Raw genomic sequence first — 25,352 nt, forward strand, 5'->3', positions numbered from 1 at the left:
TGACATTAAACAAAAAACCATTTATTAAGTGACTCAGCCACAGGGGCTTACTATACAGAAAATAGAAACATCTAATTAAAAAGCCCCCAGGCTAGAGCTGAGGCAAAGTACCACCTGGGCAATTTGTAAGACAGTCACTGTGACTGCAACCCCTTAAGGTTCAATGGCGTACAAAAAAAAAAAGCAGACATTCATCTGGCTCCAACCAAGAGCTAGAACTGTGGGGTGCTTCTTTCTGTTCCATGCTGTGTGAGTCAGGGAGGATCCTTAAGACCACACTACCGGCTTTGCTCGACTGCAAAAGAAAAGACAGCAGGTCAGTGCCATACCATCTGCAGCAAAGTCAGAAGTTAAAGGAAGTCACTTATAGTTGTTTCTGCTACAGAACACTCTTAGCCACGGCCCCAAAAAACACCTTCCTGTCCTTTCAGACGGGATCTTCGGCTGGTCTAATGGGAGGTCAAAACTGCCCTTCAGCACAGTGAGGCAGGCCTTCTGAATGAGCTAATAAATTATCTCTTACTGTGAGCTTCACCTATGATCTTCCCACCCTCGGCAGCCTTTCTTATTGGTACTGTGACCCTTACTTCTACCCATTGTCAGCCTAATTTCTGCCAAATCCTTCCCAAACAAAATATGTTTGCCTTTCTATTTCTAACCTCTTTAATCTGCCTTCTTATCAGTCTGAGGGCTCCCAATTAGCACTTGCAGCTTCCAAATACCACAACTGTTACATTAATAATCACCAACCCATACAAGTGCTTTGTGTGCAGGCCACAGGTTACTTAACACACCATTTTTTATTTAATTTAGGAAGCTATACTCCGCTTCTGTCCCCAGTGGGAGCACAAGGCAGCTTACAAAAAACACCCTACCTTCCTCCAATTTAATCTTTCAACCACCACCCTGTGAGTAGTTAATTTTCACGAGTGGTTGGACCAACGTCACCCAATTTCCTTTCATGGGAAAATGGAGATTAGAACCTGGTTAATCAAACATTATGCTACACAGGCTTTTTATAGAAGCCCTGCCAGCCTTCCTTTGCTACAGGGTTCCCAGATAAAAGAGCAGATTGGCAATGTTCACACTTGGGATGAGCTATCTATCCCAATTTTGAATAACATACAGAACACACCAGCAGGAAATCAAGCCTTCTAAAGTCAATTACCAATACTTACTATATGAGGAGATGTCTATCTCTTCAGGGAGCTCGGCCACATTCACCTCAAAGCGATCCTGAACTTCATTGAGGATTTTGGCATCACCTTCATCAGACACAAAGGTAATAGCCAAGCCTTTCGTGCCAAAGCGCCCAGCTCGGGCGACCTAAAGAGAAAAGAATACATCAGTGGGGGCTTTTCTCTGGGCATTTTGAATCTGTTGCATCAGAGGTAACTTGGGGGATGTGTCCACCATCATGTCAGAAATATCTGTCAAGACCCTGTCAAGATTATAACTCTTACCTGGCTCCTGCCATGAGACTTTGGGATGGGCCTGGAGAAGGTGGTATCGTAAGAACCTAGCTTGTAAGAACCTGTGCTTACATACTTTCACTTTTAAGTGCACAGCAACTGTTCTCACACTTCAAGGCAGCCTGCATCTGGTCCTTATCCTTTGCTTCCCATAGCCTGAGAATGCTTCTAGTGCTTTCACACTGATGGGATGGCAAGGGAGGGGCTGGAGGGTGATTAGGAAAAGAATATTAACTGGAAGATGTGTCGTGGAACTCAGTTACAGCAAATACTTGCTTGTATTCTGTTCATAGAGTTCCTGTCAATAAACTGATTTCTGAACCCAAGAGTCTGGTTCTTACGTGAGGTTGACAGATCCTGACAATATCACAACGTTAGTTTAGAGCTTACCCTGTGCAGGTAGGTATCAGAATCCTCAGGCATGTCATAATTGAAGACAATGTTGACCCGTTCAATATCCATACCGCGGCCAAAAAGATTAGTAGCCACCAGGATTCGACGCTGGAAGTCCTTGAATTGCTGGTACCGTGAAAGCCTGGGGAAAAAACCCCAAAAAAGTCATGAAAGAGCTTCATCAAACCATTATGCCCTCAAACACAGTGCAACATACTGCTAATTGTTCCAGGCCATAGATAACAAAAAGTGCAGGAGTGGCCTGGGATACCAGGCCCAGCATGAGCCAGGTCTGACAAGGACATAGAAGAAGAGTTGGATTTATATCCCCTCTTTTTCTCCTATACTCAAAGGGGTTTACAAACTCCTTTCCCTTCACCCCTTCACAACCCACCCTGTTGAGGTAGGTGGGGCTGAGAGAGCTCAGAAGAACTGTGACTAGCCCAAGGTCACCCAGCTGGCGTGTGCTGCAGAGGCTAATCTGAATTCCCCAGATAAGCCTCCACAGCTCAGGTGGCAGAGCGGGGAATCAAACCCGGTTCCTCCAGATTAGAGTACACCTGCTTTAGGCAACAGGCATTAAAAATTCCAGATATCCAGAACTGATTTACGGGCTGTCTGTATCACATCTGAAGAGGCAAGCACTCTGCTCATTCATAACCTCCTTTAATTGATTCCCCTGAACTCACCTTTCTTCCTGAGACATGCCCCTGTGAATGGCAATGGCGGGGAAGTTCTGCTCAATCAGGAGCTGGGCTAATGCCATGCAGCGCTGCACTGATTTCACAAATATCACAACCTGCAAGGGGCGGGAAGAGGAAAGGGGATTAACCAGGAAGCCCCTAGGACTTGTGACTTGGCTCAGTCACCAGTCCTAGAGCTGGAAATAGCATTTAGGAGTGATGGAAGGCAGCCCTCTGGCACTCAACCTGGTTGAACTCCAACACATCCAACAGGTCAAAGAGCTTGCGGTTTTTCTCTGTGTCCTTCAGCTTGACATAGTACTGCTGCAAGCCATGCAAAGTCAGCTTGGTCTCATCATCCACAAACACCTCCATGGGCTGCAAGCAAGAAAGAAACACACTGTAACTTTTTGCAGATAGCGATGGCAAAGTTCTCCCAATGCAGCCATCGTGTATTAAACACTAAAGTTTACTTGAGAAATGTAGAAATATCAAACTCCCATAGCAACAGGCATGGCTTTGATCACAACAGTGTCTATGTAGGAGGCTGGGGGCAGAAGCAGAACTGTTTCATCTGTAGAATTGCAGATGGAATCTCGGCATGTCCAAGAACTTCCCCTGCCAAACATTGCGGGGAGAATTCCCATGACTATTAATTATCCACAACATTGGTTTAAGTGGCTGACGGCAGAAAGAACTAAGTTGTTACACGTTTGTTGCACATTCTATCAAAATTTAAAGTTAAACAATCCCCAATCCACTGTGGCAACAATTGAAGACATGGAAACACTCAGAACTAGTGTATCAGCTAGGTGAGATGGTCTAGCCTCCTGGGTACCCTCCTATATGAGCACAGCCTGCAGTAATAGCACTCAGAAGCAACACTGTTTTGTTTGTTGTTCATGCATTAGTGGTACCCCATGCGAGCTTCACAATTTTCATTGGTATTTTATGCCTGATTGCACCCAATGTATTTTCCCTCTCTGACTGCTGCAGCATACTGGTTACATTTATGTGGAACTGAATACGCAAACGTTCTCACTTAACAAATAGAACACTGGCAGAGTTTATGGCCCTGGCATTTAAAATTAGACTGACAGAAGACCCTTGGAAAATCACTGCCATGTAAAGATTAGCAGTTTTGTGCATTCACCTTTGAACCAGAAAGTTAACTTGATCAGCTGCTACACAACGTTTGTTTCCCTTACTAATGTTGTTCATTCAGTCATTGCTCTGGACAGGCATGAACACTCCACCATTTTCTGGTGATCTTGCTAACATGCAGGAAACACACATGTTCAGGGCATCAATCACTATCTGTAATCCAAATTGCACCTATAAACAAGGTGCAAAAATTAGAGACTTAAACAAGTCAGTGCTTTACACAGGCTATTACCCTCCTTGTCAAGAAGCCCTTTCTAGGAAGTGAAGCTGGAAGAGACAAACTGCTTCAAAGCAAGTTCTTTAGTCTCTATGTTAAGCAATATTTGAAAGGTATTTTTTCTGAATCTATCACACATACATCTTGCATGAACTTCCTGCAGACAGGCCGGATCTCTTTGCTCAAGGTGGCACTAAACATCATGCACTGCTTCTCATGGGGTGTCAGTCGAAAGATCTCCTGCACATCCCGACGCATGTCTACAAAAACATAAAACAAAACTATAATGTGGAAATCTGGTATTTCTCAATAATTCAACCAATATTAGGTCCTGGACTCATAGATATAACCAATCCAAGTCTCCACTACTACAATCCAACATGGCTTAGTCCTATCATAATTTAAACAGCTGCAACGGAACTGGGCTGCTCAAAAATATTTTCAGAAACTTGCTTCATCACTTCTGACCTTTGTAATACGTTAAAGAACCACAGCAACATTTCTCCTGAGAGGAAAAGCTGCCCACTTCCCAATATTCCTCTACAAGATTTAACTTCATGATAGATTTCTCAGACACCCAATCTTCAACCATTAAGAAACAGGTCTCATCTTAAAAGATGTTCAGAGAAGCCTGAACATCTTCAAAAGATGGACCTCTCCCCGTGTTCCCAATATGCACATGAAATTTAATTCCATCCTGACAGCACAAAAGGGCAGCGCGGGAGACTAAAGAGCAGCACCCAACCTGTCAACCAGCACACCTTTTCCCTCATCCATTTGAAACAGACAACAGCTGAATTTCTAAAGTTCCTCAAAACATTTTCAGTAGCATTGCTCTTCCCTCTTGCTGGCTCTTCCACAGTTTAATTTAGAACTGGAACATCAGACTGCCTTCTGGTGTTCACACAAAAGTGGATCAACAACCATGGAATCCAGCCATGACAATTCAAACCAAAACAGTTCATATCTAAGCCACCGTCTGCCCCTTCCTTACCCAGTTGCTCCAGCATCTTGTCACACTCATCCAATACAAAATGCTTGACATTGCGCAGGTTGAGGGTCTTGTTGCGTACCAGAGCTAAAATACGGCCTGGGGTCCCCACCACAATATGTGGGCAATTTTTCCTCAACACCTCTTCATCCTTCTTGATGGGAAGGCCCCCAAAGAAGACAGACACCTGAAGAACAGATACTATATAAGGATACTATAATGACCTTGAACCTAAAGGTCCAAAAAAGAAGGCTGATAATGTGAACATCTTGTACTAGACAGGGAAAAAAATGTTTTTTATCACTGTAGAAACATTAAGAAAAGCAACATAGGCTAAATACACTAACACAATTACATTAACACAAGATAACCTGTCGGCCGGATTCAATTCAGAACCTCGATATTCTTCAAGGCTTGTGTTTACATAAATAGGTCCTTTACAAGCAGGCACAAATTCATCTGATAGACCAGGGGTGTCCAACTCTGGCGCCCCAGATGTTCATGGACTACGATTCCCATCAGCCCCTGTCAGCATGGCCAAATTGGGGCTGATGGGAATCGTAGTCCATGAGCATCTGGGGTGCCAGAGTTGGACACCCCTGTGCTAGACCAAAGCATTTCTGCCAGGACCCAGTGCTGAAGCACATCTATTGTACAAAGGCACTACACTGAGAAAGCCATTGAAGAAAAAGAAGAGTTGGATTTATATCCCCCCCTCTCTCTCCTATAGGAGACTCAAAGGGGCTTACAAACTCCTTTCCCTTCCCCTCTCACAACAAACACCCTGCGAGGTGGGTGGGGCTGAGAGATCTCAGAAGAACTGTGACTAGCCCAAGGTCACCCAGCTGGCGTGTGTGGGAGTGCACAAGCTAATCTGAATTCCCCAGAGAAGCCTCCACAGCTCAAGCGGCAAATCAAACCTGGTTCCTCCAGATTAGAGTACACCTGCGCTTAACCACTACGCCACTGTTGACTTAACAAAATGTTTTACACTTTGAGAATGCTCCCACAGGTGCAATACAGTACATGGAGAAAAAGAGGACTGCAGTAAGTTGTGAACAGCACCCCCTGTCTTGACTCGCTTCCCCCTAGCGCACAGGTGTCAAACTCGCGGCCCTCCAGATGTTATGGACTACAATTCCCATCATCATGCTGGCAGGGGATGATGGGAACTGTAGTCCATAACATCTGGAGGGGCGCAAGTTTGACACCTATGCCCTAGCGCATCAGACCTATTCTTCTTCCAGAACCAATATTCAAGACCCTTTGAAGCAATGTGGTGGCCCAGAGAAAAGTTGTCACACAGTACAACAGGGAATTAACAATGCTCACATCAGACTGCACAGTCTAACAAAACCTTCCATTCCATGAGCTGATGTTCATGATGCAGTGCTACACTCCCGTCAGGTGAAGTGGATATTTCTAAAACCAGTAATGGCATCAAACCCACTACATACTCCTTCCCCAAATAACACGTCACTACCCAATTAATCCCCTGACAACTTCCCCTGACAACTTCCCTGTGATTTTATATTTCTTGGGCCTCACTGCAGCATTCCTCACCTTGACAGAAGACATATACTTGGAAAAGCGCTCATATTCCTTGCTGATCTGAAAGGCCAGCTCTCGGGTGTGGCACATCACCAACACAGACACCTGACAGAAAGACAAAGGACGTGATTACAAAGGCAGCACAAGGGCTTCTACTTGCCTTCTGAACCACCAATCTCACTGCTGAACCTTGAAAACCACCTTCCAGGAGAGCATGTTGTGTCACTCAGATCCCCATCACATTACATTACATGCAAAACTACACATCCCTAGCCAACAGTAAGCTACACTAGCATCTCAGGGAGTTCTGGGGAAGCTAAGTTCTGGGGATGGCAACCGGAGTGGGGACGTGGTACGAAGCTCTGGCAAACAAGTTTTTTAGAACTAGGAGATGTTTTTACCCATTTGGAGACCTACTGAGGGCGGAGAATTGGCCTGAGTCCGGTAACAAACCTCTACTTTTGGCTGTTTGGACTCACTTTTGGCTGGCATATGTCTCCAGCTCGGCGTCTGTTCACTGAAGCCGCTGCCTGGCTGCAGGCTGGGCTGAACCGAGTGGAGAAGCCCTAATGGCGATGGCGGAGATCTGTGGACGGGGGAAAGGGCCGAGGACCTGCTGTTGCTGGGCCTGTTGAAGTTGAATGGGGGCAGGTGGCAGAAGTCCCGCACCTGCTGCAGGCTGGGCTCGGCCGAGCTGAGAAACCGCCCTGGATCCAGCAATGGAGACCTGTAGACGCAGGGAGGGGATTAGGACTTGTTGTTGCTGGGCCCGCTGAAGTGGAGGTCAGTGGGAGAGGTCCTCCACCCGCCAAAATGTACCCAAACACGACCAACACAGTCAAAGCCCACCGACCATCTACAGGAGCAGCGGCTCCCCGCCAGTGCAAGAGTGGAGACAGGACACATTTATTCACGCCTACACCATTGGCAGAGCCTGGAAGCAACAACCCAGCAGAGGGGGCCAGTGGCAGAGGCCTTCCAATTAAAACTATTGGTTGGGATCATCATAGGATTGCAGGGGTTGGTGGCAGCAACCCCCAAATAGCGCCTGCCTAGGCAATCTTGGGCTCCCAAGCCTAGAGACATTATAGAACAGACCTGGGCATTATATGGCCCGGGGGCCACATCCGGCCCGCCGGATGACCCTGACTGGCCCCCCTGCCGTGCTGGGGAGCGAGGCGTCTTTGAAAGACCCGCAGAAGCTGGTTGCCTTGGCTGCCGGCTTCTGCGGGGCATTCAAAAGTGCCTCGCCCCCCTGCCTTTTGGCCCGGCCCTCCACAATATTTTCTGTTTCTTATGTTTCTTATGCGGCCCCATGGAAAAAATAATTGCCCATCCCTGTTATAGAACAAGAGCCCTGGCACACTGGCAGTGAGAGAGCCAATGGGCTATCGACCCAGCAGTGGCAGCATTGGGGGGAGGATAGCAGGTTACCTTTAGATCAAGGACCGAGGCCAAGGGCCACATGCCTGTTATGTCTCTGTTTGTACTCAGTCTGGGCAATCTTTTTGCAGCAGCTGAGGACATGATCTACAATTTCATCAGCTTCTGTGCATAATCTGCATTTTGCATCATCTGAGGATTTTTCAATTTCAGCCTTGATCGAATTTGTTCTAATGGCTTGCTCTTGGGCGGCTAAAATCAGGGATTCAGTTTCCTTTTTCAGAGTTCCAGTTGTTAACCACAGCCAGGTCTTTTCGTTATCCACCTTTGTCTCTTTTGGATTTCTTTTCTCCCAGAAATTGGCCGTCGCAGTGCTTTGTGGTGCCAGCTTTCAGTCCTCATTTTAATCACTTTTTTTTTCTGTATTCCTGTTTGGTTTTCTGGGTTTTCCGTAAATGTCTGTTCTTTCCACTTCAATCAATGCCTGTTCTTGACTTTCCTTCACATATTCGGCCAGTGCATGCTTCTCCTCTTCCACTGTTTGCTGTACTTGCAGTAAGCCCCTGCCTCCAGATCTTCGGGGAAGGTATAATCTATCAGTATCACTGTGTGGGTGTAAGACATGGTGCATTGTCATAAGCTTCCGAGTTTTTCTATCCAATGCTTCCAACTCAGCCTATGTCCAGTTGATGATTCCTGCAGTGTACCTGATGACGGATATGGCCCAGGTGTTGATGGCCTTGATGGTATTGATGGCCTTGATTTTCCTGACCCTCTGGGTGTACTCTCTGCTGACAACAGTCTTCACTTGCCCATGCTTGATGTTATCCAGCTGCAAAATGCCCAGGTATTTATAAGCTGCCTCTCGATTGCACCTGATCAGTAGGCCATCAGGCATTTCAATCCCATCACTCTCGGTGATCTTGCCCCTCTTTATTGCCACAGTAGCGCACTTTTCCAGGCCAAACTCCATCGAAATGTCTGTGCTGAATATTCGGACTGTGTTTACTAGTGACTGGATTTCTGTGTCTGATTTCCCAAACAGCTTCAAATCATCCACGCACAGCAAATGTGAGATTTTTTCTGAGTCTTTGGTCATTTGATAGCCCAACTTTGTTTTCTTTAAAATTACTGTTAGTGGGATCATAGCAATGATAAATAGTAAAGGTAATACTGTTTATCATTGCTATTGTTGTTATTTAATTTTATATACCGCCCTCCCCTGAAGGGCTCAGGGCGGTGCACAACACAATAAATATAACAAATAGAGCACAATTAAAACATAATAAGAATACAGACATAGATATATATTGTACACCACTCAGAGTCCTTCAGGGGTGGGCGGTTTAGCAAATCAAATGAGTGAATGAATGAATGATAACAACAATAAGGAGTTCAACGAAAAGATCTGGCTGTGCTTAACAACTGGAAGTCTGAAAAAGGAAACTGAATCCCTGATTTTAGCTGCTCAAGAGCAAGCTATTAGAAGAAATTTGATCAAGGCCAGAATCAAAAAATCCTCGGATGACACAAAAAGCAGATTGTGCAAAGAAGCTGACAAAACTGTAGTTCAGGGGTCTGCAACCTGTGGCTCTAGAGCCGCATGCGGCTCTTTCAGCCTTATACTGCTGCTGCGTGTTGCCTGGAGGTCAGAGGGTAGTATGGGAGTGTCCCTCCAGCCATCCAGAGCAGCGCTGGAAGTAAAGGTGAGTGGAGGGGCCGAACCGGAGGCAGCTCTGTGCATGAGGGTGCCGCTTTTTGCGTCCCCTCCACTCACCTCTCCTTCCAGCGCTGCTCTGGAGATCTGATGGGACAGGCCGCAGCTGCCATCCCCCCTCTGCCCCACGGAACAGGAAGCTGCCTGCTCCATCGGGCAGAGGGGATTTCCCCGCCCAGTGCCTCAGCCTCCCAGCGCTGGAAGGAAAGGTGAGTGCAGGGGCAGAACCGGAGGTGGCTCTGTGTGGAGCCGCCTCTCCGGCTCAGTAGATCTTCGGGGCCATGGAAAACAGGTCCAAATGGCTCTTTGTGTGATAAAGGTTGCCGACCCCTGCTGTAGATCATGTCCTCAGCTGTTGCAAAAAGATTGCTCAGACTGAGTACAGAGGCACAACTCTGTGGCCAAGACGATCCACTGGAATTTATGCAAGAATTACAATATAAGAACAGCTAAGAACTGGTGGGAACATTGTCCAGAGAAAGTAATGGAAAATGAGAAGGTCAAGATCTTGTGGGACTTTCGAATCCAAACGGACAAAGTGTTGAAACACAATACACCAGACATCACTGTGATCGAGGACAAGAAAGTGACCATCATCGACATAGCAGTCCCCAGTGACAGCAGGGTCATTGAAAAATAACACGAGGTCACTAGATACCGCGATTTGAAAATCGAGCTTCAGCGTCTATGGCACAAACCAGCTGAGGTCGTCCCAGTGGTAATTGTCGACATCGCTGAAGTTTCATCCCAAAAACACTAGGGCAGCACTTGAAACATCTTTGAATTGACAAAATTAACATCTGTCAAATTCAGAAAGCAGTCCTGCTGGGATCCGCATGAATACTACGCCGATACATTACAACTTCCTAGGCCTCTGGGTGAGGCTCGAATTGTAATGAAGGCCAACAACCAGCTAAAGATCTGGCAGCTGTGAAATCAAACAATAATAACAACGTATTGTCGAAGGCTTTCATGGCCGGAATCAGTGGGGTGCTGTGTGGTTTTCGGGTTGAATGGCCGTGTTCTAGCAGCATTCTCTCCAGACGTTTCGCCTGCATCTGTGGCTGGTATCTTCAGATCCTCTGTTAGTTTTCTGGCCACATTTTCTACATGTTGGGCTTAACATTGTATTGGAAGGAGTTTAGAACTATTTTGCTCTCCTCTTTAGAACACAAGATCTCCAAATCAGACAAAGGGTGAGCAAGTCTAGAAGCTAATCCAGACCTCTCATCTACTATTTTAGAAGCAAAAAGAAACAAGCTATTACAAGGTTCTCCCCAGTGATAAGCTAGGGCACCAAAACACTCTGTTAATATCCGTTATAGAACAGATTTCTCTAGAAAGCATGTCCTACATTATTCCCAGAGAGTTTCCACAGCAAATTCCCACTCTCTCATCTTGTCCCCAGTTCGGAAAGTCCATTTCCTGATGCCTTTGGACATCTGGATTTCTACTAGCCCCATGATGGTGATGACTACAGTAGAGATGTATTCCCAATTACATACCTGCCCATCTAATGGTTCAATTTGCTGCAGAGTGGCTAATACAAAGACAGCTGTTTTGCCCATGCCCGATTTGGCTTGGCATAACACATCCATGCCTAGGATAGCTTGTGGAATGCATTCATGCTGCACTGAGAGGGAAGAGAAGAAGTTGTCACACAAAGTGTGTATGTGTTTGTTAAGCAGCCCCAAGATAAGTGGGAGAACCCAGAATAAATGGCATGAATCCCAGGAGGCCTGTATCCCAGTTCCTTTCTACCACTTTAAGTTATGAGATTCCATATACACCCACCCATGAGGTCAACCTCACCATACGCTTACTAGGATGATTAGCAATGGTATTCTCACACCAACAGGTTTGCCAGACTTATTACTCTGAACTAAAAGTTAATGTGAGCAGGACAGGAAGTGCTGTAAGGAGACTCAAAGGGGCTGACAATCTCCTTTCCCTTCCTCCCCCCCACAACAAACACCTTGTGAGGTGGGTGGGGCTGAGAGAGCTCCGAAGAACTGTGACTGGCCCAAGGTCACCCGGCTGGCATGTGTAGGAGTGCACAAGCTAATCTGAATTCACCAGATAAGCCTCCACAGCTCAAGTGGCAGAGCGGGGAATCAAACCCGGTTCTCCAGATTAGAGTGTATCTGCTCTTAACCACTACACCACTGCTGTAAGAAGCAGCCGGCCATCTCCATATGGAATCTTAACAGCACCAATTGGGTAGCATACCCCCAAACACAGCCAAATCAGCAAAGAACATTTCCCCGGAGCAATGGCACCCTCCCCACCCCCTGCTCCCTGCAGCCCCCAGCTCTCACCCTGCACCGCGTGGCACCACTGGCAGTTGCTCCCCGGTGGGTGGGCTGGGCTGGCTGGCGAGGGGGCCAAGGGCCTTGGCTCAGCTCCTACCTTCTGATGGATGCTCAAAACCGCAGTCCACAATGGCACGAAGTAGCTCTGGCTTCAGAAGGAAATCTCGGAAACCAGAACTGTGGATGGAGACATAGGAGCCCTTCACATCTTTTTTGGTAGGGATGGGAGCTGTATCAGTCACTGCCTGAGGCTCTTCATCCTCTTCATAATCCAGCAACTCATTCTCCACGTCCTGCTCAGCCATATCGTAATAGAAAGGGAGCTATGGATAGTCTAGGAAATCCAGGGCAAAAGGTGGAAGAAAGTATGAGGAAGCCAAAATGTGGGTGAGCAAGAAATGACAGTCATAAATGCAGGCAGCCATTCAGGAATAGCAGAACTGCTCCATATCCATCATATTCCAACCAGCAACTCCTAATAATGGCTAAGGCAGGCAGTACTGTTTTTCCAATACTTTGAAGTTATATTCTTAAAGCACGCAGCAAACCATCCTTAGGCTTTCGTCACACATTTCTGAAGCCCAATTACTATTTCCCTATAAAAGAAGAAGAGGAGTTTGGGTTTATACTCCCCTTTTCTCTCCTGTAGGAGACTCAAAGGGGCTTAGAAACTCCTTTTCCTTCCCCCCTCACAACAAACACCCTGTGAGGTGGGTGGGGCTGAGAAAGCTCCAAAAAGCTGTAACTAGCTCAAGGTCACCCAGCTGGTGTGTGTGGGAGTGCACAGGCTAATGTGAATTCACCAGATAAGCCTCTACAGCTCAGGCGGCAGAGTGGGGAACCAAACCCGATTCCTCCAGATCAGAGTGCACCTGCTCTTAACCACTATGCCACTGCTGCTCCAAAATGTTTCTTTAATGCATGTGAAGTAACAGAAGTGACATTGTAACTACTGTGTGCATGCTGTCAAGCTACTTCTTCAGACATATGCTGCCACACGCACATGCCTCTTTTCAGCAATACAGATATTCAGTTTAATATGTCAGAAGAAGCTCCGTGTGACAAAGGCAAACCCAAAGTGATCTGCAGTCCCAGGGCGTGGTTTCAGGACACATGATGTTGAAGTTAAATGGAGTGTGCCTCCTGGGAACTGTGCATGTTGCATTAGATGCCAAGATAGCATCAATTTAACAGATCTCTTTTGATCATGCCAGGAGATGAAAGTTTTCAGGTCTCTATCTTTTTGCATCTTTTTGAAGGAATGCCATAGGGCCATTTGTCCATGTTTTACCTACCAGGGCAGCCTCAGTTAGAGGTGGACTGAAATCAGAAGAGCAGCTCACCGGTGGAAAGGGTTCACCCCTCCAGCAAACCACAAAACCCTTTCCCTACATCTCCTTTCACTTTGAAACAAAAGTTCAGAAAACCTAACCTCATCCAGTTACACCACTACTTCAGCTACATAAACAAAATCCAAGATACTGCCAACTGGTGCTCATTTTTCTAATCCTTGGTGATTCCCCCCCCCCCCCCTTGATGCATCCTAGACAGCCTGGTTTTAATTAAACAGGCATCATTCTGCTTGTCAAGCAGAGAACTGATATTCTAATGTGATAACTGTCCAGTAGAAAAGTTCTCAAAGTCTCCGAAACCACATCCAACTTTGATTCAAAGACTTTTTGAAACATCTTAAGGATAATAAACTCCCAATTGTGATAAGACTTCAAAACAGGAACAGTATTTGTAACACAAAGGGAGAATGATTTCAAAATTCCAGCAACTTTTTTTAAGGGTTATTTATTTTTCAGCCACCTTGCATATTGATCTGACATTTGAAAAGTAAAGTAGAGAGCCTCATCAGGAATGGTGAAGGAGTGGGTGAGAGACAGACAGCTATAGGCCGATTTCAGTCAACGGCTGGGGATGGGGGGAGGCATCAGAAACACTGCCAACGCCACATGGACTTGGACCAGCCTGAGCACCGAAGATGATGCAGGCCCCAAGCATCACCTCTCTGGGTCCGGTGTAATCTTCGACTATGCCCTTCCCGCTCCGTGCATGCAGTCCCATTCAATCTCGCGATTTGTGGAAACGTAGACCTCGTGTTGTTGTCAAAACGACATAGAGCATCTCCTGCGAATGGAGCTGAAGCAATAATCAGCGCCCCAAGCATCTCAAATGTCTGCTGCGGGCTGGGCGAGATATCCGTGCCGTGCCCGGAGTCCCTCCGCAATTTCTCCATTGTCTCCCCCTACAGCACTGGATCCTGGAGACCAGGGCAGCGACAGAGAGACTTCGGGCACGGCCCGCAGCAGACATTTGCTGGAGCCCCGGAGCTAAAATGGTCGCCTGTCTGGCTTGATGGGGGGCCCTACAACAGAGGGAAGACTCGCCTTCTGCGGGAAAGGAGGACAGAGAGGCGCCCGAGAAAAGTGCACGCGCCTCGCTGCCGCCCACCACTGATGGGGACCCACGCGCGGAAGCCGCCGTATTCTCCCCGCCCGCCGCGCACGTGCTTTTCCCCTTGAAACTCACTCCGTACCTGATCAAGTCCGACCCCCAAGCGCTTCTGCCGCTCCTTCCGTCGCTACACGCCGACCGCGCTTACAAAGTTCCACTCGCGCTCCGACGCAGACAGGGCAACAGCGGGAAGCCCTTTCCATTCGCATTGGCCGCTGCTCGACTCGGCTCCGCCCCTCTATGATGAAGGAGCCGGAAAAGAGCAGTCAATCAAAACTGGTCGCTTGCTGATTGGATTAAGATTCCAGTACTTCCGCTTCGCTGTTCTGAGCCTTGTCCGGAGAGGAAAATGGTTGCTTACGTAGGGTTACTCTCCTCGGTCTTTTGACCTGCTTTCCAAAAGGGCTGTAACGCAACGGTGGGTGGGGACTGGTCGCCGTTTTGGGTGTTAGTCATGTGATATTTACTTCCCTGCCGTTATAATGTGAACGAAGAAAAGAGTACTGTGCGTTAAGCGAATGCAAGTGCTGAATGAGTTAATCAACTTAAGCTGTAACGCTAATCACACTTAACAGTGAGGCGGGTCACTTTGAACTGGAAGGAACGCTTCGAAATAAAAGTGTTTGGGAACGGGGTGTCCTCCTTTCAGCATTTTAAAGGCCACTGTTGAGTCTAACCTAGCTCTGAAGGTGCCGAGATGCCTGCTTTTCACTCTTCTTTCTCTTATTTTGTCTGACAAGAAAGGTACTACTACCTGCATTTCTCTTCTTCCATTCATACGGGAGCAGAATACATTGCTGGCAAGTGCTGTTAGGAACTTGTTATGGATAAATTTCACATCACCTGGCTGCTGGGGAAAATGAAGATTAGCACAAGGAGCAGTATGGTGTGGCTGAAATTCTTGCATAATGCTTGGTCCCTGCACAGCATCATTTCGATCCTGATTAGGTGCCTGTGCCTCAGATTCTAATTTTCACCTGAGAATGCACAGCATATATCTGCTTAACTACACTGTTCCTAGGTTTATGGTCCTGTTAGGCCCTCACATAAACATCTCTTTCAGACCAGAAAGGCTTGCTTGACTTGCTGTTCCTCTTTTCACCATCCTGGGATATGCTTCACATATCCAGTGGTGGGATCCAAAAATTTTAATAACAGGCTCCGATGGTGGTGGGATTCAAACAGTGGTGGCGCCACACACACGCACCTCCAGTCCCTATTGGGCAGGGAGGTTGCTTTCGTAACCCCTTCTCGGCACTCAGAAAAAATTAGTAAGCACTTCTAGAGAAGTGGTGAGAACTGGTTGGATCCCACCTCTGTCTTAGAGTCCTAGGCTCACTCACAAGTATTTCCCAGAGTAGTCAAAATTTAAACTAGAAAGACTTCTTACAGAAACTGGAGTAGCCCTGCTGGATCAGACCCTGTAGGCCAGCATCCTGTCTCACTCTATGGCCAGTCAGGTACTCTGGAGAGCCAACAACGGGGCTTCCTCTGATGCTGCCTCCTGGCACTGGTATTCAGAGGTTTACTTTATTCATCAAGGCTAGTAACTACTGATAGACCTGACTTCCATAAATCTGTCTTTTACAACTGTCTTTGCTTGTGGTCATCACTACATCCTCTGGCAGCAAAATCCATACTTTGAATCCCTCCTGAGTAAAATAATATTCCCTTTTGTCTGTCCTGAATCTACTGCCCATCTACTGCCCATCAACTTGATTGGATGCCCTTAAGCTCTGGCATTTTGGGAGAGAAAGAGAAAAAAATTATGTGTCCACTCTATCCAGGGTATAATTTTATAAACCTCTATCATCAGTCCCCCTTTGTCATTTCTTTTCTAAACTGAAAATAGCTATAACCTGTGTAGTGAAGCTGCAGGAGCTCTGGACTGACACCTATTAGCTAAAGGCCGTGGAACAGAAAGTGAGGCCAGATGAAACAATAAGAACTGGATATACTGGACTGGATCCAGACAAATTTCCAGCAGCAGAATGGAGCTTTCTCCTCACTTGCTCAGCAGTCCGCAGATCCCCACAAAATGCTGCTTCTGGGAGATAGGGGATAGGGGACTTTGAGGAAGGGCATGAGTAGAGTCTGTAGCACAAGAGGAAATCAGTGGAATTTGCCAGGTTAGTTTGGATCCAGTCTACCTACAGAAGATGCATGACAAGCAGCATTTTTATTTCATTAGTTATTTATACCTGGCTTTTTCCCCAATGAGGACCCAAGGTAGCTTGCAACATTGTTTACCCATCCTTTATCTTAATATTAACCTTGTGAGGTAGGTTAGGCTGAAAAAAAGTGAGTGGCCCAAGGTCACCCAAAAAGCTTCCATAGTGGGAATGGTTAAACATAGGTCTCAAGATCCTGGTCTGACATTTAATTTCCTCCTATCTGTTCCTGTGCACCAACTATGGTCACTAGGCAGCCATCTATCCCAACACTGAAGGCAGCCTGTCTGGCATCAAACAGAGCCTGGACCTTTTCAGTTGTGGCTCCAGCTCTGTGGAATGGGCTTCCTGAGGAGGGCGGGGGGGCTCCTTGAAGTTCTTCAGGAGATGCTGCAAGCAGTTTGCCAGGGCTTTGGGGAGAGTTTGAATGGTAGACTTCTTTGAAGGGGGGAGATTTGGAGTTTGCTAATTTATTTTTGGTTTAATTAAAAATATTTTTAACTACCTTCTCATCACAGTCCGCAACCCATCCAGATGTCCATGCAGGTCCAATGATCCCCAGCATAGCCTTTTGAGGTGGTCAAATGGAATCCCTCTCTCCCTTTTCAATTCACATTGTTATATGGTGGTGTCTTGTTTTTTTAGTATAAGGTAACCCTTTCCATTCCACAACGGAACTGCCCAGAGTGCGAATCCCGCTGTCCATGAGGCTGGTTGACACACACAGTCCTGGCTTGGGTAAGAACTGGGGCAAGCAGGCTATCCCAGTCAGGCAGCAAAGGCAGGGTGGTGAGGTGCTCAGATCGAAGCCAGCTCCCTGAGTTCTTAAAGGGCCACGTGCAAAAGAAGCAGAGCCGGTAGTGTTGGTTCACCCCCACCCCGTGGATTTTCTTAGAAGAAAAAGGCAAACTCCAGCTCGCTTGTAGTAAAAGAGAGCTGTGGCGAATATGGGTGAGGAAGTGGGTAAGTGGTGGTTGGATGTGAGGGAGGGCAGAGTGAGGTGTGTGAGGATGAGCTGGATTGAGAGTATGTGTGTTGTGTGGTAGCAGTGGGTGAGGCACAGAGAGTGAAAGTTACCTGCGTGTGGGGGGGGGGGGAACCCCACCTGACGTCTCACATGGCAAAGTGTGTATGTGTTTCACTTCCACTCGTATTGCCTAACAGTATTACCTATTTACTGTTTTCAATGCTCATCTCTGGCCATCTGCGCGGACATTCTAAGGGCATACCAACCCCTCAGGCCACAGACATGCTGCACGAACATTCTAAGGGTGACAGTTAAACACAGCCAGCTTCATGGCCTGTTGCGCCAGGAAAAAGACGTTTTACCTGGCTCAGGTATGGACTTTCGGCGATTTGAAGGTCCGACTACCTGCCCGCAACAGGGAGGAACGTCATGTGAAAATTTTGGGGCGATCCGTCCAGCTGTTTCGGCATTAGGGCATGACTAACAAAGTCAATGTTAGTTGGGTGCTGTGTGGTTTCCGGGCTGTATGGCCGTGTTCTAGCAGCATTCTCTCCTGACGTTTTGCCTGCGTCTGTGGCTGGCATCTTCAGAGGATCCTCTGAAGATGCCAGCCACAGACGCAGGCGAAACGTCAGGAGAGAATGCTGCTAGAACACGGCCATACAGCCCGGAAACCACACAGCACCCAAGTGATTCCGGCCGTGAAAGCCTTCGACAATACAAAGTCAGTGTTAGCTTTTTATATAGAGAGAGATTATAGTAAGCTGCGTTAAACCATGAGGAAAAGTGGGGTATAAATGTTCGGATAAATATATAAATAAATGGTTGCTAAACCATACTGCCTCTCAACTTTCTCTTCCTTATGGGATGAATTAAAGTATAATTTAGTAATAGATGCATCAGTTAAAGGGGATTTGAAGTCATGTTTCCCCTCCATTAATTTTCATTTCAGTTCCATTCTGAAGTGAATTAAATATAATACAATGATACCGGTCTTATCAATTGAAGTGATTTAAAATTTGCTACCTAGTAAATGAACCACTGAAGACGTCAACATGAGAATGGCATGTGAATTAAAAAAAAGCTTTTATGATTATTTGTTTTGTTGAGACTGGATTTTGTGGTGATCTAGAAGGAATATTCTTACTGTATTATATGACTCTTTGATCATCCTAGTTTTACATAAAGACTGGTTTATTTTGTAGAAAGTTAATTATGTCTTAAACTTGGGTTGCAATCCACAGGGCACTTTTGTGGGAATAAGCCCCATTTAATAGTTTGGGATTTATTTCTAAATACATCTGTGTAGAACTGTGCTCCAATTAGGTCTACTCATAAGTAAGTCCCATGCTTACTCCCTGGAAAGTGTTCTTAAGATTGCAGCTGTAATTACCTACATAAATCTTGTAGGCACCAACAAGGACTAGTGGTTTTTTGAGCGGGGATTACACACTGTGTTTTGTAATACATGTTACATTAAGGCTTTTAGTGTTGGCTTGCAAATATCAAGTTACACACACACATACACAATTTCATTAAAAGCCTTCATCCTCCCAGTGGCCAATCCATTTTACTGATAAATCTGTGTCATATTTTTCCTTGGAAAATGTTCAGCTGTAATCCATCCATGATTCAGCTTTCATTCCTGTGCCAAAGAAAGGTAGTAAGTACCTAAATTTTTTCAGCTAGATCCAAGATCTGGGAATGGAGAGTTGCAGGGGTCTGCAACCTGTGGCTCTCCAGATGTTCATGGACTACAATTCCCATCAGCCCCTGCCAACATGGCCATGCTGGCAGCGGCTGATGGGAATTGTAGTCCATGAACATCTGGAGAGCCACCGGTTGCAGACGCCTGGGAGGCACTTAGAAGACATTGTATCCATTTCAAAGCCTGCAACAGAATTAGCTTGCCACAAACTGGAAATGATTGTTTGCTTTCTAGAATCAACTTGCTTCAAGCTGGGAATGAATGTGTGCTGGATTTTGTTCATGGTTATTTTTTTAGATTGGAATGAATTCCTGCCTTGTAGAAGCAGACTGCCTTAAGATGATAATGCTTGCTTTGTAAAAGTGCTTAGTGGGGTTCTTACTTTCCACTGCAAGCAAAATGTCCTCTAATGAGTCAGCAGAATGTATTGTACTTACAGGCAGCCAACTTGAATCTTTTGTTTACTAGTTGTGGAGTGTCTTTTCAAATCCAGATATGGTTTACCAACCAACCAGTCATTCTGTACGTAGCTAAACTGAAAGCGACTATAAGGTTCATCTCTCTTAGAGGAGAGACTTCCCCTTGTTCTCTCCCTTTAAAGGGAAATTAATTAGAGCCAAGTGTCTTTGTTCAAATTTGATACAGTGCTCCACCTAACATCTCGTAAATGGTGAAGCTTCTTAGTAGTTTTGGGAGTCTGGTATTTTTTTTTCCAGTTGTATGTTTTTAGAACAGCAAAGCTCTAACTTGCTGGCAGACCTTCTATTGTGTTAAAGTGCACATTGCCAAGGATAAACTGACCTTGCTGTTAATGCTTGAAAGAGACAAAGCAACAGAGATTCAGACTTCACATTTATTATCCTTCCTTTTATCCAGTAAGTTCAGGGTAGCATACTTAGATGGGATAATCCCATTTTCCCCTGTTACAACAGCCAGTGAGGCAGGTTAGGTTGAAAAAACATTAGGTTTATGCAGTGGTGGGATCCAAAAATTTTAATAACAGGTTCCGATGGTGGTGGGATTCAAACAGCGCCGCCGCCACACACACGCACCTCCAGTCCCTACTGGGCAGGGAGGTTGCTTTAGTAACCCCTTCTCGGCACTCAGAAAAAATTAGTAACCACTTCTAGAGAAGTGGTGAGAACTGGTTGGATCCCACCTCTGGGTTTATGATCTTCCAGTGAGCTTCACAGTGAGGACTTGGATGATTGTCTTCCCTGTCTGAGCTCAACACTTTAACCATTAAATCACTTTGGTGGATTCTGCATGGGCCAAAAACAGCCATGTGAAAACAGTGTAAAACCCTTTTACACCGTTTTAAATCATTTTACACGATTTTCACACCACTGTTTTTGACCCATGCAGAATCTGCCTCAGGCTCTCACCTTGATCTTATGTTGTGAGATGTAGCAATTCCAAAAGTTTAGAATTCTAGCAGAGAATCCAGCCTGATTGGTATGTGTATCTCTTTTACATATATACACTTTTCAGGGCCTGTTATTGTCCCATTAATTTATCTTTGCATGCGTATCATGGGTGCATGCCTATCTTTTAAAAAACACCAGTTCTGGTGGGGGTGTCAACATGACTGGAGGAGAAAAAAGTCTGGTCCCTTTAACAGAGACTTAATGTGTGGAAATGTGCCACAATGCTTTTCACAGCATTGGGGTAAATAACATCCTATTAAGCTTCTATTAAAAGTGGCATGACAGTTTTATCCCAGGGTGGCTGGCAATCCCAGTTCCTGGGCAAACTGTTAAATTTGAACTTAAATCTAAAATACACACACTTCTATATTTATTTGTATCTCTGTGTGCATTTTTGCAGTAGCTTTTCTGACTTTTAAGCATACTTGCTCCTGATTCTTACAGTTTTTCCTAATATTTGGTCCAGTTTTTAGAGTGGGAATGGTCAGTCACTTAATATTAGTGTTTCCTGTACATATAATACAAATACTGTAGCTTGGTTAGCTGCAATGGTTTCATATTACTGTTAGGAATTCTGGTGCTTCTCACATGAAAGGCCAACGTCATTAGTTATTAAGGCAGGTTCAAAATTGTATTGGCTGCCAATGGATTTTCAGATCCAAGCTAACATTCTGAAATTGCCTTTTAAAGTCTGATTATGACTTGTTCCTTAGTTTATATCAATGTTTTTAATGATTTGCTGTTAGCCACTTAAGAACCTCCCAGATGAAATAGGGGATATATAGCCATATTTACATATTTAATTAACCTGCGTATCTTAGCACTGCTGCTCATATGAAACATACTCTGCCTGTTAAAATCCACTATAAAAGATCCTATTGCTGCAGGTATTGTAGCAGGGTGTGATAGGGCTGTTACTATGTTCACTTGAAGGCTTTAGAGCACTCTCCAGTGTAAATGTCCATCTTTATTGGCTTTCTGGAGGTATTGTTAAAGCACGTTTATTTTACTAGACATTTGAAGATATGACTTGTTTCCTTGGATTTGGCTGTGCATTCTCTGAGCCAAGAGTTACAGTTTTTAACTATTTAACTTCTGATTTTAAATGTTAATCTGAATAGCTTTTTTGTAGCTTATTTTTGCACCATTGTAGATTTTGGCAAGTGGTTATAAATTGGGGAAATGCATGACTAAATAAATAGAAAAAACTGAATGGTGGAAAGATACAAGTGAATGTATCAGATGAAATAGTTTTCCAGCATCGTCCACAAGCTGACACAAAGCTCTTTTTAAAACGTCAGTTTCAAGACTGAAAATGATTAGCAGGATGGAAGGAAGCAGTGCCAGAGCTTATTTTATTTTTTTTACAAACAAAAACTCTGGCTGTTGTTGCTTTGAGCCACAGCAAGGTGACCAGAGCTCAAAAGAAAATGGAGAGAACAAAGAAGCAAAACTGGTGAGAGGAGACAGTTATGCTGGGCTCTTGGGTTGCTGCAAACACTTGCAATATGTACTTGCTGAAGTGGATTACATTGAAATAGATGCTGCTGTATGCAAGTGGGCAGGGACCAGGTAGAGGAAGGCAGCAGAAAGAGTGATGCTCAATCTGTATCCTGGTTTAAAAACTTCACTCTGATCTCCACTGTAAGCAGTTCAGGCATTCAGAGATTAAATTGGGGTCTGGAAAAAAGTAAGGATCTTTTCTGCAGTCTCAACGCTTAGCTACACAAAGTAAGAAAACCATTTGGCTTGACCTCACAACACGTAATGGAAGATACCAGCTAGTGGTGTTGCTTGCTGAAGTGATGACAGCACTAAGAAGTAGAAGGCCGAATTCTGTAGTATACTGTGCAGATATTCAGCTGATGAGAACCTTCTACTGCACCTGCTCCCCTGAGCTCACCTGACAGGAGGACTCGTGGTTAAGCAGGCCAGAGCTTTGTGCATTCAGCATCTGCACCAAGAGGTCTGTGGCTGAGGTGTGGGAGGGTTCCTCAAAGCCAATAGTCAGGAGCTGCTGATAGTCCCCCTTGGGCTGACGACACAGTATCCTGTGCAAAGAAACAGACAGAGTCAGTGACGGTAAAAGTGGCATGCAAGCTGGTCAGGTCAGTTCAGCCCCTTAGTATTAACGTCATTCATTGCAACAGGCCTGTGATGTGACTTTAGAATTGCCTAGAGGACCATTCTGATTGAAAGAAGCATGGAATGCATTCATTCTACATCTTTTCCTGGCACTTTCAATGGAAATTAGTTATATAGCACCATTGTTGTTATTGACAGAATATGTCCCCTTTTCTCAGGCACTACAAAAGTTTCTGTGTTTGAGAATGTCTTATATGTATTTTCAATGGCCGATTATGCACAAGATGTTTGCTATACAGTGGAAGTAAATGTCCACCACAGCAAGATTTCTTCTACAGATGTATTTCCTCCAGTCCCACTTTCACTTTCCACTCCCTCCACAGCAAGCAAATCTACTTATAGCATTATTTTAATGTTGCTTCACTGCCAGTGGGACAGATCTGCCAGTGGGCTCAGCTTTGCCCTGGATCTCTTCCCTCTGCCTGCAGCCGCCCATCCAGTCTTACCCCCTGCCCGCTGCTTTGCATGCTTCCCCCTCCTCCCTGTTGCCAACTACATTCCACTTCTTGCCCTGCCATATCATATCTATTGTCTGTGGCTTCACTGCTCCTGCATATCTTTCAGTCTTTATTTTTTAAAAAATTAAATACCCATATTGATAGAGCAATAAATTGATAATAACACTTTAAAAAGTAAAAAATAAGATTAGTCAGTCCAAACACCCAGTTTGCCCCTGCATTTGATTGCCAACTGGGATGTCTCCAGCCTCGTCGTTTTATACACAAGGAATCAGTGATTCCAGACTACACTGGGAAAAGTCCATTGATTTTGAAGCTGGGGTTTACAGAATATTGGGAGAGGGATGATCATGAATCTGGGGAGCTTAGCAAACAGCTGTTCGCATTGTCCTTTTGCGGTTTTGCAGTTTGCATGCTGCCATTAATCCCCCTAATTTCCTGCCATAAAAGACAATCAGTGTTTGGGCAAAGTGTACAGATGCCATATTCAAGACTTGTTCTTTAATAGTTCATTTTTTAATGTCAATATATTGATATATCAATAGATTTACATATCGATCCATTGATAAGATGAAAGATTATATTAAAGATAATATTAAAAATTAAAGCATGCATGTGGAATAAAGAACCCACAAAACACTGCCCCTCTCCCAGATGCAATCAAAAAGCCAGCTGATGAGTAATGCTACCTCACTGCAAACAGGGTGGTGGGTCATGATGCTGAACATGCCGCAAAACAAAGATTCCCTGGTCAGTTCTCTTTGAAGTCATAGGACCCTCGCTGTGCGTGATCAACCACTGGTTTCTTTATGTTCTTTATTCCAGAAAACGTGCAGTAGCAATTCTGCCATGTGTCTTCAGTCAGGATAGTGAATCAACATTGGCCAGGCTTATATTTATTAAGTAAAGAATGTGTGGGCAGTTAAAGGGGTAGCTTCTTATACATATTTCAGGCTGTATCCCACATTGTATTAAAGAAGAAAGTGAACAAACTGTATTTGGTTTGGAGGTGGTGCAGGGTTTCTTACAATTAAGTCTATCCCAATTTTCATTTTGGATTTATTTCAGTACTAAAGACAAAGCAACAAGTGCATTCTCAATATGATGTATCCCTGTTTCCTATCAAGCTTCAAATGTATACATTACTGATACTGGATATTGTAGAGCTCTTGGTTCCTGAAAACTTTTGGCTGGTGGTGTTTGTTTATAGACAGAATTTCATCTTGCACAATTTTCAGGAGAAAAGTAAGATATGGATGGTAGTAACAGCTGCTTCTCAACAGGGATTTGTGTAAGTGACAATCACATGGGCAATACTTAAAACTGAACTGCATTATCAAGGACTACAATTTATCAAAATTCTTAAGAGTATAGTATGTTATACATTAGAAATACTGTAGTCACAGACTCTTCTTAAGATGGAAACATGTTTTTAAACCATACAGGAAAGCACATAGAAAGTTCTTCTAGAAGTATGTTTGTGAACAGAGTAGTTCACATTGAACCAATAAAGGAATCCTCAGCAAATTGTAAGTTCTTCCACAGAAGGTGAGATGGTAACTAGTAGATTTATCTAAGGAAGACTACTTAGGAACTGGTAGTTGCTCAGTTTCTTGTGGAAAATGCTGGACTAGATGAACCTCTGATGCAGCAGACTAAAGTAGTTCTGTGTGTTTTTAAGAGAGAGTGTATTGTCATGATCAGTTAGCATGGGTTAGGTATGCCTTGTTATGAGATCTTGATTATGTGCTCTTGCTGTGTAATTGTTAAAGGTATGAGGAGACTTCAGGAACTGCAGATGTCAAGCAGCTCACACTGGTATTAGACAGCCCTGCTGGGCCACATACCTACCAGGAGAGTACATCAGAGCTGTGCTCACTGTCAGGGTCCACAGGTACCCAACGTCCAATAGACCAGAGCTTCTGCATCTTTGCTGTTGTCTCATCTCCCGTATCTCGGAAGCATAAGAAGTAGCTAGAACAAATGCACAAGATCACTTACAGACAGCAAAGAATGAGGATGGAAAGTTCAAGCATGTCTCAGAGAAGTTCAAGGAATGGAAGTTTAATAAATCATCAGTGACAGTAAAAGCATCACATAAGAACATAAGAAAGAGCCTGCTGGATCAGACCG

General features: G+C 45.0%; 2 protein-coding genes across 2 annotated transcripts in view; both read right to left on the minus strand.

Moving 5' to 3' along the window:
• DDX39A (DExD-box helicase 39A) lies at positions 1–14,579 on the minus strand. The gene is made up of 11 exons (XM_048490771.1): positions 14,426–14,579; positions 11,981–12,217; positions 11,077–11,204; positions 6,484–6,576; positions 4,924–5,107; positions 4,071–4,189; positions 2,795–2,926; positions 2,555–2,664; positions 1,863–2,007; positions 1,179–1,326; positions 1–295 (listed from the first exon to the last, which is right to left on the minus strand). The coding sequence occupies exons 2-11, from the start codon at positions 12,186–12,188 to the stop codon at positions 279–281; spliced, it is 1,284 nt and encodes a 427-aa protein (XP_048346728.1). The 5' UTR covers positions 12,189–12,217; positions 14,426–14,579; the 3' UTR covers positions 1–278.
• Positions 14,471–25,352, minus strand: part of LG03H19orf67 (linkage group 03 C19orf67 homolog) — a 16,160-nt gene continuing 5,278 nt past the window's right edge. Inside the window, exons 5-7 of the mRNA XM_048487389.1 lie at positions 25,071–25,193; positions 22,520–22,667; positions 14,471–14,581 (exon numbers count right to left, since the gene is read on the minus strand). Coding sequence (XP_048343346.1) covers positions 14,471–14,581; positions 22,520–22,667; positions 25,071–25,193 — 382 coding nt within the window. The remainder of the gene's footprint in view (positions 14,582–22,519; positions 22,668–25,070; positions 25,194–25,352) is intronic.

This window comes from Sphaerodactylus townsendi, linkage group LG03, assembly GCF_021028975.2.
Source record: "Sphaerodactylus townsendi isolate TG3544 linkage group LG03, MPM_Stown_v2.3, whole genome shotgun sequence".
In the NCBI taxonomy this organism is placed as follows: domain Eukaryota; kingdom Metazoa; phylum Chordata; class Lepidosauria; order Squamata; family Sphaerodactylidae; genus Sphaerodactylus; species Sphaerodactylus townsendi.

Coding starts and splice junctions, on each gene's coding strand:
- DDX39A (XM_048490771.1), bottom strand. CDS start 12,188: ATGGCTGAGCAGGACGTGGAGAATGAGTTGCTGGATTATGAAGAGGAT. Junction 6,577..11,076: donor TTGAACCATTAGATGGGCAG/GTATGTAATTGG, acceptor TCTTTCTGTCAG/GTGTCTGTGTTGGTGATGTG. Junction 4,190..4,923: donor CAAGATGCTGGAGCAACTGG/GTAAGGAAGGGG, acceptor ATGTTTTTGTAG/ACATGCGTCGGGATGTGCAG.